The following is an 18,093-nucleotide window of genomic DNA, read 5'->3' as shown; positions in this document are numbered from 1 at the left end:
ATAACTGACACTGTCACTGGGTCAACACAGAGACACTTAGGGTCACGTGGTGTGGAGCTCCATGCGCAACTATGGCCTTCAGAAGTGTGTCCAAAACACATGCGCCTGCACAAGCACTGTACCCTGTCGTCAGTCTGCCACATATCGCTGCCTATCCTGGATTACACAGTGGGGGATCATCCGACTTCTATGCTCTGTGATGAAACATGATTTTCCAATACCACACAGCCTACTCATTATTTCACCATCCTTCAACCACTTTCCATAGGAGGTCACAGCAGTAGTATGCCAACAGGAGACCAGCTTCACCGTTTCACAGATTTTTATTTCCAGCTACAGCAGCATAACAATGTGACCTTTGTCAAAACCACTTAAGTCAGTGGATTTCCACATTTGCAGCCCATATCTTCAGTATAATGACTGCCCATTCATCTCTGTTCCACTTACATTATTACTTTACTGCGTCATGTGCCCGCAACACCACCAGGAGGCATTCAGCTTCGCAGTGGGGCGAAGGTCAATGTTTTGGCTCATCAGTGTATATAACACACTATTCCGAAACAGTCTAATAACAAAAAAATTATATTCTAGCATGCAGTGCACTTCTAAATATGTCTCAATTCCACAAACTTTTTTGTGTTCTCAGTAGCAAATGATATATTTCAGGTATTAGTAACATATGAAATTATTATCTAGCACCGCAACAATGACTGTAAAGATCATAACTAGCAGATTGTGATAAACTCACACAGAACCTAAAACTTCCAGAAAAATTGTGTTGGTTCTTTAAAAATTGTTACAAAAAAAGCACAGAAAAGAAGAAGTGACTATATGGCTTCTTATAGTATCTCTCTCACTCTAAAATCTTTAAAGATTTGCTTTTCCCTTTGTGACACCCAACCTTCATTATCTCTGACTCCACAGGGAATTGTTTCCTAAAGATAAAAACTGTCATTTTTAATACTATTGTTGATTACGAGACAATATTTACAGCACACAATTAAAAAAGCTTTAACTGATTTGGTGTCCTGCCCAACTTTCAGTAAACCTATGGTCTAATTTCAGTAATCTTTCGCACAATTTTTTTTTTTTTTTTTTTGTTTTAATGAACAAGGGTGTAATGGTAAGTTTTTCAAGTTCTCAGTATTTCTTGTTGAGAAATTAAGTGTATTTTACAATCCACAAGCTTTTGATATGCCACTTTCAAAACAGAGCTGCATGGAATGTAGACGGGAACATGCTCGAGTGCTTTGGGGAGCAGTGCAATCTAACATATGCATAAGCTGCAAGTAATGCTGTCAACAAGGGAAGTGGGACTTGTCATAATAAAGGACTTGGATTCAATGTTCTTCCAATGCTTTTTATAATTCTCCTACTGTTTTGTTTTTGGTGATATTGCTGATAAAATACAAATAAAGGAGTTAGCTGATATACTGGAAACGATGAGTCGCTGATAGGTACAACAAAAAGACACTCAATTTTGTTGTTGTTGTGCCTATCTGCGACTAAGCATCTCCCCTGTATGGTGAGTAGCAACTTTCCTTTTCATAATATTGTTACATTCCATACTGGATTTTCCACTGTTTGAGTTAAGCTGATACGTGAGATGTAATTTATAGTTTATGAACTTTCAGCTATAAGGTAGATTGGTAAGTCTAAGTGCTGATAAATATGTCTATTATTTATTTTCATGTATGTTGTGAGAAGCAAATGGATACATGAAGTTTAACAAAAATTGAAAAGTTATCTGTGCTACCCCATGGTTTCAAAATGAAGTACAAACGACCCCAAACAATACAGAAGAATTTAGTGAAACCATTTAAGATGTTCTAGCAGCATGTACTGAGTCACATAGGACATTCAGAAGACAGAAATACTCCACCATTTAAAGATGTACACAGTCACTGTTTAGTAGCTGTATTACAATAAGTATAGAAGGTTCCTGACTGGGACACCAAGAAAATGTAGTTGTTTTAATGTGTAGTTTTTAAATATGCATGTCACTGCACTTTCCTCCTCCTCTGCTTGTTATTTTAGCAGCATGCAGAGCCACAGATTAGATTATGGGTGTCCAGATACTATTCAAGATTTTATATAATTCTTTCATGAAACTACAACAGTTGATAGAATTTTCAATACGAAATCTGTACAATATGTCAAATGAAATAAGTTGTTTCTCTTAATGAAAATGAAGTTTGAATTTAACTGTTTGTAGCAGAATGTAAGTGTTGAATGTCAACAAATGTAGATACAACTTCTGAACATTTTCCTGCAGATTTAGAAATTTACTTTTATCCAATAAACAAACATTTTTATGCATGGTTTTTATTTCATACTGTACGTGTGCTTGTGTTTGGCACAAATTTTGAAAGAATTTATTTCAATAAGAAATGTTTGATGATGAACAGAACACTGTCAGGAATAATATTTGTTGCTCTTAATACTTGTGAACTGCACACTACTAATATTTGTTAATCATACTTGGCATTTAATGAAATCTATGTACTTTCTTTTAAGTACATTTGTAACTTCACTTCTCAACTACAACAGTAGGGTAAATTTAATTAAATAATTTTCAGCCACATGAAATAACGCTGTAGGAAAGTGCCTCTCAATGTGTAGAAGAACACAATTTAGAAGAACATCAACTCAAAATTTATTAAGTTAACACAAAAAGCATTATTTATTCATACCCGGACTCCACCAGATGGTTGATGAATCATGATTCGTGCATTGGGAAGAGAATGCCTCATTCCACAAGTACCTGCAGCAAGTAGTAGGCTGGCCATACTGCATGCCTGTCCCACACACCATGTCGCAATGGGTGGCAATATGTACTGCATTGTATCATAAATAGCCAAACCAGCTGTCACACTTCCACCAGGACTGTAAAACACACAGAGCTAGATTTTACATAAGCTAACATCATTAGAAAACTAAAAGAGTTAGAAATGAAAATCACCTTTTATTTATTTATCACTTTCAATAGCAAAATCATACTTGCTTCCTTAGCACATCTCTTACATGTCACTAGCTTTCATGCTGCCTCTATTTATTATTAAAATATCAAGTCCACTCATAAGACTGTATCTATTACCTAATAATACTGGAAACAGACCCGAGGACACGTCCACGAGGTATGGGGAAACTGCTTATAATTTTCACTTAAGCAACATTATGGAATCAAAGTCGAAATAAACCATTGGGTCAGGTTTTTACCTGAAAAAACTGTGTAATGATTCATACTATCTGACACCTGTGAGTGACACTTAATGATTAAAGTATATCTTTGTGGAGAAATAACATAGAAATTTGCTGTCTGATCAATTCTTGATAATATCTGGGCAATCAGGGAGCACAATTTTACAGCTGTTGGTGGTAATATATGAAACATCTGCAGTAATGTGTACAATATTTTAGTTTCTTTTACTGTGGCAGCTTCCTGTGAAATTGTAGGTACAGATGGAAAAATTGGGATGTTGTTGAGACAGTGTAAGAGGGCAGGATAGAGAGAGAAGTTCATTTGGAATGCCTTTTCTTTGGATCATAAAGCTTACAATTTGTCGTCTTCTTCTTCTTCTTCTTCTTCTTCTTCTTGTCAAAATGGTTGTCTGCTGCATCCACTGATACAGCTTCTGTACTAACTCCCAGAACTCTCCCAATACAAGCCCTCAGTTCACAGGAAAGGTGTATGTTTTCAATTCTTATTTCCATGTGAGGAGTAACAAGCTGCTCCTCAAGTTTCTTCATAGAGTTCAGCTGGTTTACAAGTTCATTACCTTAATAGCTGTTGTACAATACATATGCATTGACAGAATTAATATCTATGCTTCTGTAAAATATTGCCATGGGCCATTTATGAGTTCACCTTCTTGAACTGTAGATGGAACACTTTTCATCAAGGCTGTCTACAGTGCCTTTAGTTTCATTCTAAAACTGAATAATTTCTACCTTATTTTTTCCCTCATTTGTGTCTTGCGCATGGTGCATACTGGAGAGCACCAGAATAACTCTGTTTTTCCTTGGAACATGTGAAAGTAGTGTCATGTTTTTTGTGAACCCATATTGACTGGAGTGTACTTAAAAGTCTTCTGTTGTGTTGAAATTCTGTTGGCATTTCTCTTTTGGTTTTCCTCAATGTAGCAACCATTGTCAACCCATTTTTCCATCACTTGGGAAAGTTCCTGATTGGTGTAGGAAGTCGGATGCATGCTTGGGTGGGGAGTGAATAGCTTTTATCCTCTGCTGCGAGAGTCATTCCATGAGACTTATTGCAATTTGTAAAAATAGCCATTCAGAAAATAATATGTTTTAGAATCATATACATACAACCATTTTCCTTTAAAGAAAATTGCTAATAATTAGAAAGTAGTTGTAATGAGTTTCTTACAACAGTTTCCAATGTTCAGATGTAACACTGTAGAGAGAGGGTGTAAAATAATGAGATGGAAAGTAAAGATACTTAAGTGCCTTCAGAGGGTTCATCGAAGCACTTTCATAGTATTTCTCTGCCATTCCACTCTCAAACAGTATGTAGAAAGAACAAACACTAGATGATTTTCCCTCATTGTAGATGGACCAGGGTGTCCACAGGTCATGAAAGTCACGAAAAAGTAATGAAAATGAACACGTGGTCATGAAAGTTATGAAAATGTAATGAAACTGAGTGGGTGGTTATGAATTTTATTTTCTGCGTCGGACAGGTGCAGTTCTAGAAGCAAGTGGCAAGTTAGCGCACCCCCAAAGATGAATTCAGTAGTTCAATAAATAAAACAATTGTGTGTGTTATTAAGATGCACCAGAACTCTTAAAAGTCTTATCTGTAGGGTACTTGTGTGGCCATCTGTGCTGCCAAAGCCTCTGCAACTGCTGTTTGCAACCTTGAGGAGCACGTGCAGATGGAGAAATTTGGAGCTATATGTGGTGTATACACCTAGTGGAAATGAAGTATAAATTGTAGTTCCGCCAATGACAGCGCTGCCATCTCTTGTGTTGCTGGAGGAGCTTTGCTCAGAACAGCTGTTTAATTCTGTCCACTCCCACTTCTGTTTAAAGTATCTTTACTTTCCACCTGATTATTTTACATCCTCTCTCTACAATTTTCCTTGCACTTAGTAGTTTCACGGTATTTTCGTGTTCTTTAATATATGTATTTCCACCCATTTCTGACTTGACTACCACCCCTTCTGCCAATTCTGTCTTGCAAAATCTTGTCCAATCTACCAGTAATCTCTCTTTTTCTTTCATGTCTCTCTTGTATAAAAGATACTGGGTATCCTTTTCCATGCCTCCTTCTGAACACTAATCCTTAATAGTATTTTTTCACTAACTCTCTCTTCTCCTTTGCTACAAGATGGGGAACTTGTCCCAAAAGATAGCAGTTTTGCTTCTTTCTGTGTGTTTTTGTCATCTGCCTCTTGGTGGGTGGTTTGTCTCTGTGCATAAAAATGAAGAAACAATATACAAAGAGGAAGTATGGCCCTTTCTTTGATATATCTTCCCTTTAATTTTTCATAATTCCTTCTCTCTCCTGTCTCTGGCTGTCTGTTATCCTTGGCTTAGTTGTAATTTTGATAATCATCAACTGCCTGCTCCTATGGGATGTGCAGATTATTGTCATCTTGCAAACGGAATAGGCTGACTGCAGTCCTGGGTATCCAGTTAAAGTTTATGGTTATCCAAAGTAGAAATCTGTGGGGGATTTCAATTGGCCACCTTGCACAGCAATAAGTTCAGGAATCCAATCTCTTCATCATTGTCACATGTTACATCTGAACATTGGAAACTGTTGTAAGAAACTCATTACAACTACTTTCTAATTATGAGCAATTTTTTAAAAGGATAATGGTTGTATATATATGATTCTAAAACATATTATTTTCTGAATGGCTATATTTACAAAGGCAATAAGTCTCATGGAATGACTCTCGCAGCAGAGGATAAAAACTATTCACTCCCCACCCAAGCATGCATCCGACTTCCTACACCAATCAGGAACTTTCCCAAGTGATGGAAAAAATGGGTTGACACTGGTTACTACATTGAGGAAAACCAAAAGAGAAATGCCAACAGAATTTCAACACAACAGAAGACTTTTAAGTACACTCCAGTCAGTCAATATGGGTTCACAAAAAACATGACACTACTTTCACATGTTCCAAGGAAAAACAGAGGGAAAAAATAAGGTAGAAATTATTCAGTTTTAGAATGAAACTAAAGGCACTGTAGACAGCCTTGATGAAAAGTGTTCCATCTACAGTTCAAGAAGGTGAACTCATCAATGGCCCATAGCAGTATTTTACAGAAGCATAGATATTAATTCTGTCAATGCATATGTATTGTACAACAGCTATTAAGATAATGAACTTGTAAACCAGCTGAACTCTATGAAGAAACTTTAGGAGCAGCTTGTTACTCCTCACATGGAAATAAGAATTGAAAACATACATCTTTCCTGTGAACTGAGGGCTTGTATTGGGAGAGTTCTGGGAGTTAGTACAGAAGCTGTATCAGTGGATGCAGCAGACAACCATTTTGACAAGAAGAAGAAGAAGAAGAAGAAGAAGAAGAAGACTAGTAAGCTTTATGATCCAAAGAAAAGAAAGAAAAAAAACCTGTGTTCCTGTGCAAAATGTGCGAGATTCCTATTTGTCTTGACTGCTCAAAAAAAAAAAAAAAAAAAAAAAAAAAAAAAAAAAAAAAAAAAAAAAAAAAAAAAAAAAAAAAAAGGTGTGTAAAATTTGTTTCAGAACTGCAGCTGCCAAACAATTTCTTCAGTTGTTGTTGTTGTGGTCTTCAGTCCAGAGACTTTTGATGCAGCTCTCCATGCTACTCTATCCTGTGCAAGCTTCATCTCCCAGTGCCTACTGCAACCTACATCCTTCTGAATCTGCTTAGTGTATTCATCTCTACGGTTTTTACCCTCCACACCACCCTCCAATACTAAATTGGTGATCCCTTGATGCCTCAGAATATGCCCTACCAACCGATCTCTTCTTCTGGTCAAGTTGTGCCACAAACTTCTCTTCTCCCCAATCCTATTCAGTACTTCCTCATTAGTTACATGATCTACCCACCTAATCTTCAGTATTCTTCTGTAGCACCACATTTCAAAAGCTTCTATTCTTTTCTTGTTCAAACTATTTATCGTCCATGTTTCACTTCCATACATGACTACACTCCACACAAACATTTTCAGAAACGACTTCCTGACACTGAAATCTATACTCAATGTTAACAAAAATTTCTCTTCTTCAGTAACGCTTTCTATGTCATTGCCAGTCTACATTTGATATCCTCTCTACTGCGACCATCATCAGTTATTTTGCTCCACAAATAGCAAAACTCCTTTACTACTTTAAGTGTCTCATTTCCTAATATAATTCCCTCAGCATCACCCGACTTAATTTGACTACATTCCATTATCCTCATTTTGCTTTGGTTAATGTTCATCTTATATCCTCCTTTCAAGACACTGTCCATTCCGTTCGACTGCTCTTCCAAGTCCTTTGCTGTCTTTGACAGAATTAGAATGTGATCGGCAAACCTCAAAGCTTTTATTTCTTCTCCATGGATTTTAATACCTACTCCGAATTTTTCTTTTGTTTCCTTTACTGCTTGCTCAATATACAGATTGAATAAGATCGGGGAGAGGCTACAACCCTGTCTCACTCCCTTCCCAACCACTGCTTCTCTTTCATGTCCCTCGACTCTTATAACTGCCATCTGGTTTTTGTACAAATTGTAAATAGCCTTTTGCTCCCTGTATTTTACCCCTGCCACCTTCAGAATTTGAAAGAGAGTATTCCAGTCAACATTGTCAAAAGCTTTCTCTAAGTCTACAAATGCTAGAAACGTAGGTTTGCCTTTCCTTAATCTATCTTCTAAGACACGTCGTAGGGTCAGTATTGCCTCATGTGTTCCAATATTTTTATGGAATCCAAACTGATCTTCCCCAAGGTCAGCTTCTACCAGTTTTTCCATTCGTCTGTAAACAATTCGCATTAGTATTGTGCAGCTGTGACTTATTAGACCAATAGTTTGGTAATTTTCACACCTGTCAACACCTGCTGTCTTTGGGATTTGAATTATTTTACCCTTCTTGAAGTCTGAGGGTATTTCGCCTGTCTCATACATCTTGCTCACCAGATGGTAGAGTTTTGTCAGGACTGGCTCTCCCATCGCCCTTGTATAGACCCTCTATATACTCCTTCCACCTTTCTGCTTTTCCCTCTTTGCTTAGAACTGGGTTTCCATCCGCGCTCTTGATATTCATAGAAGTGGTTCTCTTTTCTCCAAAGGTCTCTAATTTTCCTGTAGGCAATATCTTCCTTACCCCTAGTGAGATAAGCCTCTACATCCTTATATTTGTCCTCTAGCCATCCCTGCTTAGCCATTTAGCACTTCCTGTCGATCTCATTTTTGAGACGTTTGTATTCCTTTTTGGCTGCTTCACTTGCTGAATTTTTGTATTTTCTCCTTTCATCAATTAAATTCACTATCTCCTCTGTTACCCAATGATTTCTACTAGCCCTTGTCTTTTTACCTACTTAATCCTCTGCTGCCTTCACTATTTCATCCCTCAAAGCTACCCATTCTTCTTCTACTATATTTCTTTCCCCCATTCCTGTCAATTGTTCTCTTATGCTCTCCCTGAAACTCTGTACAACCTCTGGTTTAGTCAGTTTATCCAGGCCCTATCTCCTTGAATTCCCACCTTTTTGCAGTTTCTTCAGTTTTAATATACAGTTCATAACCAATAGATTGTGATCAGAGTCCACATCTGCCCCTGGAAATGTCTTACAATTTAATAACTGGTTCCCAAATTTCTGTCTTACCATTATATAATCTGATACCTTCCAGTACCTCCAGGCTTCTTCCATGTATACAGCCTCCGTTTGTGATTCTTGAACCAAGTGTTAATCCGTTTCCTTCTCTTCCTTTTCCTACTGTCAAGTTCCAGTCACCCATGACTATTGAATTTTCATCTCCCTTCATTATCTGAAAAATTTCTTTTATGTCATCATACATTTCATCAATCTCTTTACATCTGCAGAGCTAGTTGGCATTTAAACTTGTACTACTGTGGTAGGTGTGGGCTTCGTGTCTATCTTAGCCACAATAATTCGTTCACTATGCTCTTTGTAGTAGCTTACCCGCACTCCTATTTTTTTTAATCATTATTAAACCTACTCCAGCATTTTTTCTATTTGAATTTGTATTTATAACCCTGTATTCACCTGACCAGAAGTCTTGTTTCTCCTGCCACCGAACTTCACTAATTCCCACTATAATTAACTTTATCCTATCCATTTCCCTTTTGAAATTTTCTAAACTACCTGCCCAATTAATGGATCTGACATTCCACACTCCGATCCATAGAACACCAGTTTTCTTTTTCCTGATAACAATGTCCTCGAGTAGTCCCCACCCGGTGATCCAAATGGGGGAATATTTTACCAAAGAGAACGCCATCATCATTTAACAACACAGTAAAGCTGCATGCCCTCGGGAAAAGTTACGGCTGTAGTTTCCCCTTGCTTTCAGCTGTTTACAGTACCAGCTCAGCATGGCCGTTTTGGTTAGTGTTACAAGGCCAGATCAGTCAATCATCCAGACTGTTGCCCCTGAAACTACTGAAAAGGCTGCTGCCCCTCGTCAGGAACCACACGTTTGTCTGGCCCCTCAACTGATACCCCTCCGTTGTAGTTGTACCTACAGAACGGCTACCTGTGTGGCTGAGGCACGCAATCCTCCCCACCAACGGCAAGGTCCATTGTTCATAGGGAAGGGCGGGAGGGGGGGGGGGGTATTTCTTCAGTATACAGCAAAATTTTCAAAATACACATTTCTTCAGTGCTTCAATAATATACTTAAAGTGTTATTTAAGATCAAAAGTATTCTGATTGGTAATGAAGAAAAATAATGTGTATTCCAGTATTATATGTCTATTCTGCAGACTTTCTTTTTTTTTACCTATTGATTGCAATTCTTATGTGCATGTTTAAACTCTGATAGTCTTATGTGAAATTTCCCTTGTTAGATAGAAGCTATATTATTTCAGAAACCCACATTCAGTTCTATAACACTTCCTTTATGACTACCATTTTAAGTAAAATTCACAAAAGTGTGTGATTTTGTGTCATAAAAAGTAATTTACTGCAGTCTTTATGTATTGCATTAAAATCAGCAAGAATTTATGTAATAGTAAAAATATATGTTATGTAACTTAAATCAAAAATTTCCAAGGATTTACTCTTTAAATCATGATTTCAAAAGGGGGTTCCCAGAGACCACACCTCATAGGATACATAACAGAAGTCAACTCATGAGTTAAGGGTTAATCTATCATTTCCAAACACTGTTAGATTCTTTGTAAAATTTTTGATTACACTCCTCTCAAGCTTTGGCCAGCTTTCTGTACCTGTATTGATCCGAGCTTGAGCTCTGATTCTCCCCCTGACCAGCAATGACAATTTGCAAATATATAACGATGGTTCCTAGGTCTACCTTGTCCAGTCTATGACTTGAACCCTTTGAGACTGAAGCCCTTTATGTACTTTCTCGAAATCCTCTTAAAAAACTGCCCAATCCACTTGACACAGGCCCCATTACACATGCAGCCATCTCCTGTGTGTAACAGACCTTTGACCTATTATGTGGAACCTGAAACCCTATCCTATGACCCAAGTCAAGGAATCTACAGACAACACAGTCACAGAACCAGCTGGACCACCCCTGATTCAGACCACCACTTGGCTTTGTAATATACGTCTACAGCTGATCCTATTGATGATGCTACAGATGATGAGCTCTGCCTTCATTTTGCAAGGAAGATTGCTAGTCTTCACCATTTCGATAACTGCTAGAAACCAAAGATACTCATCTGATCAACAGCAACACACATCATCTGTACCAATAAGAACCACTACCTACAGTTGATTTTTCCCTGTGCTCTCTTGGCACCTAAACCATTCATCTGGGATGACTCCCACCATCCAATATGCACAGAGTGCATCTGGACTACTTCCTCTCCTTGGCACCCATATCCCATAGGGGCCCAGTCATGCACCTAACACTGGAGCTCCCAACTACCTCTGTGAATGCCCAGATCTTGCTGGCTGAGAGGCTTCCTCTGAAATGGGATAAGCAACTGCATCTGGCTCAGGATCTGGATCAGCCATGGACATGGAAAAGAACCACCCCACAACAACATAAAAATACTACAAATTGAGGTAAAACGGGTGGCCAGGTTCTTATGAACTGACAGTAGAGTAAGAGGGAGAATCCATATGCCATGTCAAGTGAAACAAGTACCTGGGTCACAACGAGTGTGTTTTTGAGTGTGCTCTGCAAGAAGGTAGTGTCTGTCCTTGTATGTACACTGTGTCTTTGAGCCCCCAAACTTACAGATAATGTCATGGGTGTATGAATGATTGACTAAACATAAGAGTCTCCACAGTAATAGTGATGAGAGAGAGAGAGAGAGAGAGAGAGAGAGAAGAGAAGAGCGTGTGTGTGTGTGTGTGTGTGTGTGTGTGTGTATGTGTTGCAAAATATCATCTGGTTTCTGTTTATTTGCAGTTACCATTTTCTGCTGATGGAGTAGAATCCCTGCAGGGATGAAACAAAGATGCACTGACAAGTTTGATCAGGCCATGAAATAATCTAGAATTGAGTCCTGATTCTAGTTCAAAGTTTCAGTGGTAGCTTCAGAAAAATAACACACACGGAAGATCAACAGTTCACAGACTGTGCATAAAACTCTAAAAGAGAGTTCTCAAATAAATGTATGAAGCTTAAAATAGCAAATAATACATATTGCACAAAATTCCAAAACTTTCGCCATGTTTATGTAGCATAAGCAAAATTAGAGAACAGGGCAAGTAGACAGTGAAAGCAGCCCTCTTGCCCAAGGCTAAAACACAGCTTTTAAAATGAGTTTAAATATAATCAATGTTTCACAAAAACGTGTACTGGTAACCCCTGGAAAAAGAATCTTGGCTCATTTAGCAATATATTACTCACAGCCTAGTTAGGACAACATTACAATAGAGTTGCTGAAAGTAAGTACATCAGTCATGTTGTGGATTTCTCTTTTTTCCTTCAGTGCTGAAGGAATGTGTCATATAGTGCCTCAACCAAATGTATAAAGTATAGTCTCACATCTTGTGTGCAACTGGTTGACTTATTTACAAAGCTCACAATTAATGCTATAGCTTACTTTTGCTTTCTTTAAGTCTACACTCTCTCTTGAGTTGGCCTTTGCAACTTGAAATGTGGCAATTTTTTTCACAGCTGGACTGCACCTTTAGTATTCTGTTGCCTGTTATTGATTGCAGGACTGTAATGTTCACCTGACTAGGAGACACACAGCTTGCCACATTTGCGCGAGGATTGCAGGATGGATACTTCAAAGGTGTGATGAATTTTGCTATAAACATGGTCTACTATGCTCTGGATAGTGTCTATGTATTTAAATTTAAACACCTTGCAGCCAAATATCCAGTGGCCTTCATCAGAATCTACCTTGGTATCTTTCTTACAATGACCAGTCAACTTAAATGATTTTGGAAACCAACAAAAAAACTAAATATGGTTGGTCAGATGGGTGATCTTGGCCCACTTCCTCCGAACACAATTCCAGCATGCTGATCACTGCATCATTCCACATGGTTCTGACAGAGAATGAGTGAAATACATTGTGTACAAAGACATTACACCACCCTTGACTCAACAGGAATGAGTTTCATCCTTTGGATGGAAGAAATAGTGCTCAGCACAGATGACCCAACAGATTTACAACAGATTAGATTTCACAAATACAGAAAAGTCTACACTGTGCAAATATGTTATGTACCTTGACATATACCTTAAATCCTCCAAGGCTCAACTGGACTATGTGAGCCTATTTCAGCAGTGAAGTTTTCTCTCCTTTCAAGTTCGGGAGACTGGAATGACTGGAAGGTTGTCATACTTGATGGCTCTTTTAAAAAGGTGTCAACAATCACTGCACTGTTATCAACACTGTAAAGATGCTTTTTGTCTAACAGTTAATGTGTAGCTCATTTGTGGTTGTTCTTGTTTCTCTTCCCACTTTCTAACCAAAAGGATATGGAGAACCATGCTGATACGGAACACTGCCAATCATTATATTTCCAGGCACAAGGTGATATTACATAGCCAACTTGTGACATCAGTTCACACTATAGTAGTTTTGCACTTGAAGGCTTCACCTGGAGATGGTTCTCCACTGATGCTATTGTACTTCACTGTTCTCATGTGCACGTCAGTACCTACATACATTTTAGAGGTGAGTTTTTTAACAGATGCAAATAACACAAAGAAGGTGGCTGAATCAATTTGGTTCTCATTATAAGATATACAATTTTGCACCCTGTGCTATTGAATTTTTTTCTTGGGAAAGTGGACACACACACACACACACACACACACACACACACACACACACACACACACAATTCCATTTCCTAAAGCTCTGCAGTTCCTTTCCCTTCACCCCTCTTCCTTCCCCTCAGCCCTTCTGCTGGAAGGAGGAGCCACTGGCTCCGAAATATTGCGTAACTAAAACCTTTCTTTTATTTGTGTGCTCTCGTGGCGCCACTTGGTGAGTATATTTATCCATCCAATTACATTATAACTGATAAGGTTGGATATGAGGGAAACATTCCACGTGGGAAAAATATATCTAAAAACAAGGATGATGTGACTTACCAAACAAAAGCGCTGGCAGATCGATAGACACACAAACAAACACAAACATACACACAAAATTCAAGCTTTTGCAACCAACGGTTGCTTCTTCACGAAAGAGGGAAGGAGAGGGAAAGACGAAAGGATGTTGGTCTTAAGGGAGAGGGTAAGGAGTCATTCCAATCCCGGGAGCGGAAAGACTACCTTAGGGGGGAAAAAATGTGTGTGTGTGTGTGTGTGTGTGTGTGTGCGCGCACGCTCATGCACGAGTGTATACCTGTCCTTTTCCCCCCCTAAGGTAAGTCTTTCCGCTCCCGGGATTGGAATGACTCCTTACCCTCTCCCTTAAGACCCACATCCTTTCGTCTTTCCCTCTTTCCTGAAGAATTTTGTGTGTATGTTTGTGTGTCTATCGACCTGCCAGCACTTTTGTTTGGTAAGTCACATCATCTTTGTTTTTAGATTATATATATTAAAAACAAAGATTCCAAGACTTACCAAGCGGGAAAGCGCCGGTAAATAGGCACAATGAATAAAACACACAAACACACACACATATATATACATGCATTTTAACAGAAATATAACCAGTATGTTGTATCTGAGAATAACAAATGGTTTAAACATAAGTTGACAGGCAGCAATTTTCTCGAGTTTGTCACTTGCCCTAGTAATTATATTCAGCATGATTCAGACTCCTCCATCTTTCAATTCTCCTTTCAAATCTGCTATCCCATAGGGTACTTAGATATAAAAACATTCTTAGAGAATTTCAGAATGTTAAGTATATAACCACAGCTGGATTTCTCCCCATTTCTAGTGCATCAAGAATTGTCTACTGTGATAATATTGACTGTTTCCATATTTAAAAAAATAAAAAATAATAATATCCTGTTAAGAAGATTCTTCAGTGAATCCAGAGCATCTGCTTTATACATGTTAGCTAGTTATAAATTATTAAATAGGAATTGCCACCTAAGCTCTCTTATTTCCATTTCAATATTTGAGGTTCAATGCAGTTATAAGTTAAATAATTGTAAGCAACAATTCTATGTTTGTTGTGCTGCTAATTCAGTTACTGAATTATTATTTTAATCAAGGATGTCTTCCACTTTCAAGCAATGTGTGTGTCATTTTGAAACTTCCTGAGAGATTAGAACTGTATGCGGGAGCAACTGAAGCTAGAACCTTGTCTTTTGTGGGCAATGCCATTAACAACTGAGCTACTCGAGCATGCTTCAAAACCCAGCCTTACAGCTTCACTTACACCAGTACCTCTATCCTACTTTCCATGCTTCGCAGAAACTCTCTTGGATATGTTGCTGAACAAGTAACCCTGTAAGAAAAGAAATTGTAGAGAAATGGCCATGGGATTATTTTCTGAATGAATCTTTCATTCTGCAAAAGATAATGCACAATTTTGACACTGACTGCAACATTAAGAGCACTGCCGATGAAAGGCAAGTTAACAGTTCCAAGCCCTGACCCAACACACACAGTTTTAATCTGCTAAGAAGTTTCATCTCACTGTAACAAGTTTATTCATTTGTTAAATTTTATCTTAGTTTATGAATCTGTCCTGTTAATTTAACCACCATCAATAATGCTAAAGAAAATAAATATGTATATTTGCAAGTGGTGTTTTTTTTTAAGCTGATGCCGTTTCTTGTTTGTCAACCTCCACAGTTTATGATCTCCTCAGTTCCACTCTTGCAGCTTTCTGAAATGCACAGCTTCTTTGACATACAACACCAGTCTTCTACAAAATAGACATTACTTACTATCCCCCCACCACCACCAGGAACAACATCCATACCTTCTTCTAACAACTATAACCATCCATTCATTCTAAATGGCTGTATCATAATAAACTCTTCCTTTTAATTTGCTTCCATTATGTTCCCTTTCACTTTCTTTATTTTTGTGATTTCTTTGTATATGATGTGGTCTAATCTTGAAACTCCAACACTTTGTCCCAGCAACCCATTTTCTTGGCTAGCAGTGGACTTTTTCTCACCTTTCTTATCTGCCAAAATTCTGACCCATTTATACAAATGCTTTCTATTGTTTTCTACAAAATCTTTTTAGTTTTATTTGTGGTCTTATTACTCCAAATCATTGAGTTTAATTATCAAATAACATATTTCCCTTGTTCATTCTTATTTTTAATATATTCAACATTCTTTCCATTCACAGGTATAGTTACACCTTCATATTTTAAAGTACAACATCTAATAGTAAAATTCCCAGCACTCCAAAGTAAGCTGTTCTTGACTACCCATTATCATATAATCTGTTTATTTTTAAACACCACGTCATATTCTTAATACAACTTCCTCAGCATCTTTGGCAATTATTTCCTGGACATCAACAAAAGGGAGAGTACAGTCAATCACTACCAACCAACATCATCACTGCGCTATATTTACTTCTCCTTGTCTTTAATACTTCTTAAAGAAAATTTTTAAATGGAAGAATCATTGGACAACCCTCTCTAAGCTGTTTGCCAATTTGGAATTCCTCTGCTAACACACTGCCCACTTTCACTGAGCTGGTGAACCTAAAATATAAGGCTCAAACTACACTGCTGGGAGCTCTGGTGGAAGCAGTGTGGTGTAATGGTTAGTGCCACTGGCTGGCATCCTGTGGGGCACCAGTAGGTCAGATCACCAACAATTATTTGTTATTTGGTATGTATCACTGCTGTAAGGTCGTTGACATATCTTATGTTTTTATATGTAGAATGTTTGATAATTGTATAAATGAATGCACTCTCCACCCAGGTGTTCAGTTCTTTTCTAGCTGTTCACTGGTGTCAGTAATAAACATGCTTTTCAGTACTAAGTACTGTATTTAACTGATGACCCTTCAGATTTGGACTTGACTGTGGTTTTGAGATAACACTGTTTGGTGGTGGTGCAGGGTAATTCAAAACACACACATCACCATAGCTCCAACTAGGCAACAGAAACAAAAATACAAGTGGTACATCATTCCTAAGATCCATATATTCAGGAGACAGACAGATTCCTAAGTAGCTGTATATCAGCTGCTCATCAGACATCCACCAATGTTTTCCAGAGAATCTGGTCAGGATCCAAAAACTGGCTCAATGGATTTGGCTGAGTCACTAACTACAAGTGGCAAGATGCCAAGATGTATTTGGCACGTGAGTATGTTTACTTGGACAGCGCAGCCCAGCAGTTGTTTGAGAACAATGAAGAGGAACTCAACAGCTGGAACAAATTCCAGGACAAACTGAAGAGAAAGCTTTGTGACAACACCAACTTAGAGGAAGGAAAACCATAGAGCAGGGCCCAACGTCATGGTGAAAAAATACATACACACAGAAGGTTTTGGCTCTTGCCACACTGTGAACCCAAATGTGACACAAGCTGCCAAAATCTCACACTTTATGAAAGGAGTAACAGAAGATTTATACCAAGCTCTTCTCGTACAAGATGTCACAATGACAGAAGAATTCATCAAGTGGTACCAGTGAATCAAGGAAATGCAACAGAAAAGAATCAGCTGAAGGCTGTATCACCTGATTGTCGAATGTGGTCCCTACAGCAGTTGTGGATGACCACCATCAGCTCATCTCTCTCATATGCTCATCAGTAACTGGAGAGATATAACAGTGTATGTCAGCCTGAAATCTCGAACCAAGTACACAAGAGATACCAGCCATGAATGTAGATCCCACACATCAGGATTTAATAGCGAAAGTTGAAGAAGAGATGTATCGATTCTTGGCACTAATATTCACCACTAGCCAAATGCACAATGATGAATGGACACTGCCAAATTGGACTCATGTCACAACCATGAAACAGCACCCTAACATCTGACAAATGCAGGTACAACCAATTCCTCCACTAAGTGATATGAAATGGAACACACACACATGGAGAGTAGGAGGAAAGGTAAATGATCAACATTGGCTTATTGGAAGAATTTTAGAAAAGTTTGGTTCATATTCTGCAAATGAGGCCGCATACAGAACACTAGGGTGACCCATTCTTGAGTAGTGCTTGAGTGTTTGGGATTTCCACCAGGTCAGACTAAAGTAAAACATTGAAGCAATTCAGAGGCGAGCTGCTACATTTGTTACCAGTAAGTTCGATAAAAATGCAGTAGGGTTGATCAACATGCAAGTATTACACAGATGATTTGTGATCTCAACTGGGAATCCCTTGGAGGGAAGATAACATGCTTTTTGCGACTATCAAGACAATTTAGAGAACCAGCACCTGCAGTTGACTCAAGAAGGATTCTTCTGCTGCCAATGTAAATTTCACATACGGACCACAAAGTCAAGGGAAATCATGGATTGTTTGGAGGTATACACATAGCATTTTTCTCTCTCTGTTTGTGAAT

At 38.2% G+C, this 18,093-nt stretch overlaps 1 protein-coding gene across 2 annotated transcripts in view; it reads right to left on the bottom strand.

The window, feature by feature from the left end:
* The window catches only part of LOC126267482 (ATP-dependent Clp protease proteolytic subunit, mitochondrial), a 41,835-nt gene that overhangs the window by 9,517 nt on the left and 14,225 nt on the right, over positions 1–18,093 (bottom strand). For both annotated transcript variants that reach the window (XM_049972766.1, XM_049972767.1), the window contains exon 4: positions 2,694–2,886. In XM_049972766.1, the coding sequence (XP_049828723.1) occupies positions 2,694–2,886 (193 nt within the window). The remainder of the gene's footprint in view (positions 1–2,693; positions 2,887–18,093) is intronic.

The sequence above is a fragment of the Schistocerca gregaria genome, chromosome 4, assembly GCF_023897955.1.
Source record: "Schistocerca gregaria isolate iqSchGreg1 chromosome 4, iqSchGreg1.2, whole genome shotgun sequence".
In the NCBI taxonomy this organism is placed as follows: Eukaryota; Metazoa; Arthropoda; class Insecta; order Orthoptera; family Acrididae; genus Schistocerca; species Schistocerca gregaria.
Note: the sequence above shows the minus strand (reverse complement) of the source record. Positions and strands in the feature narration are given on the sequence as shown.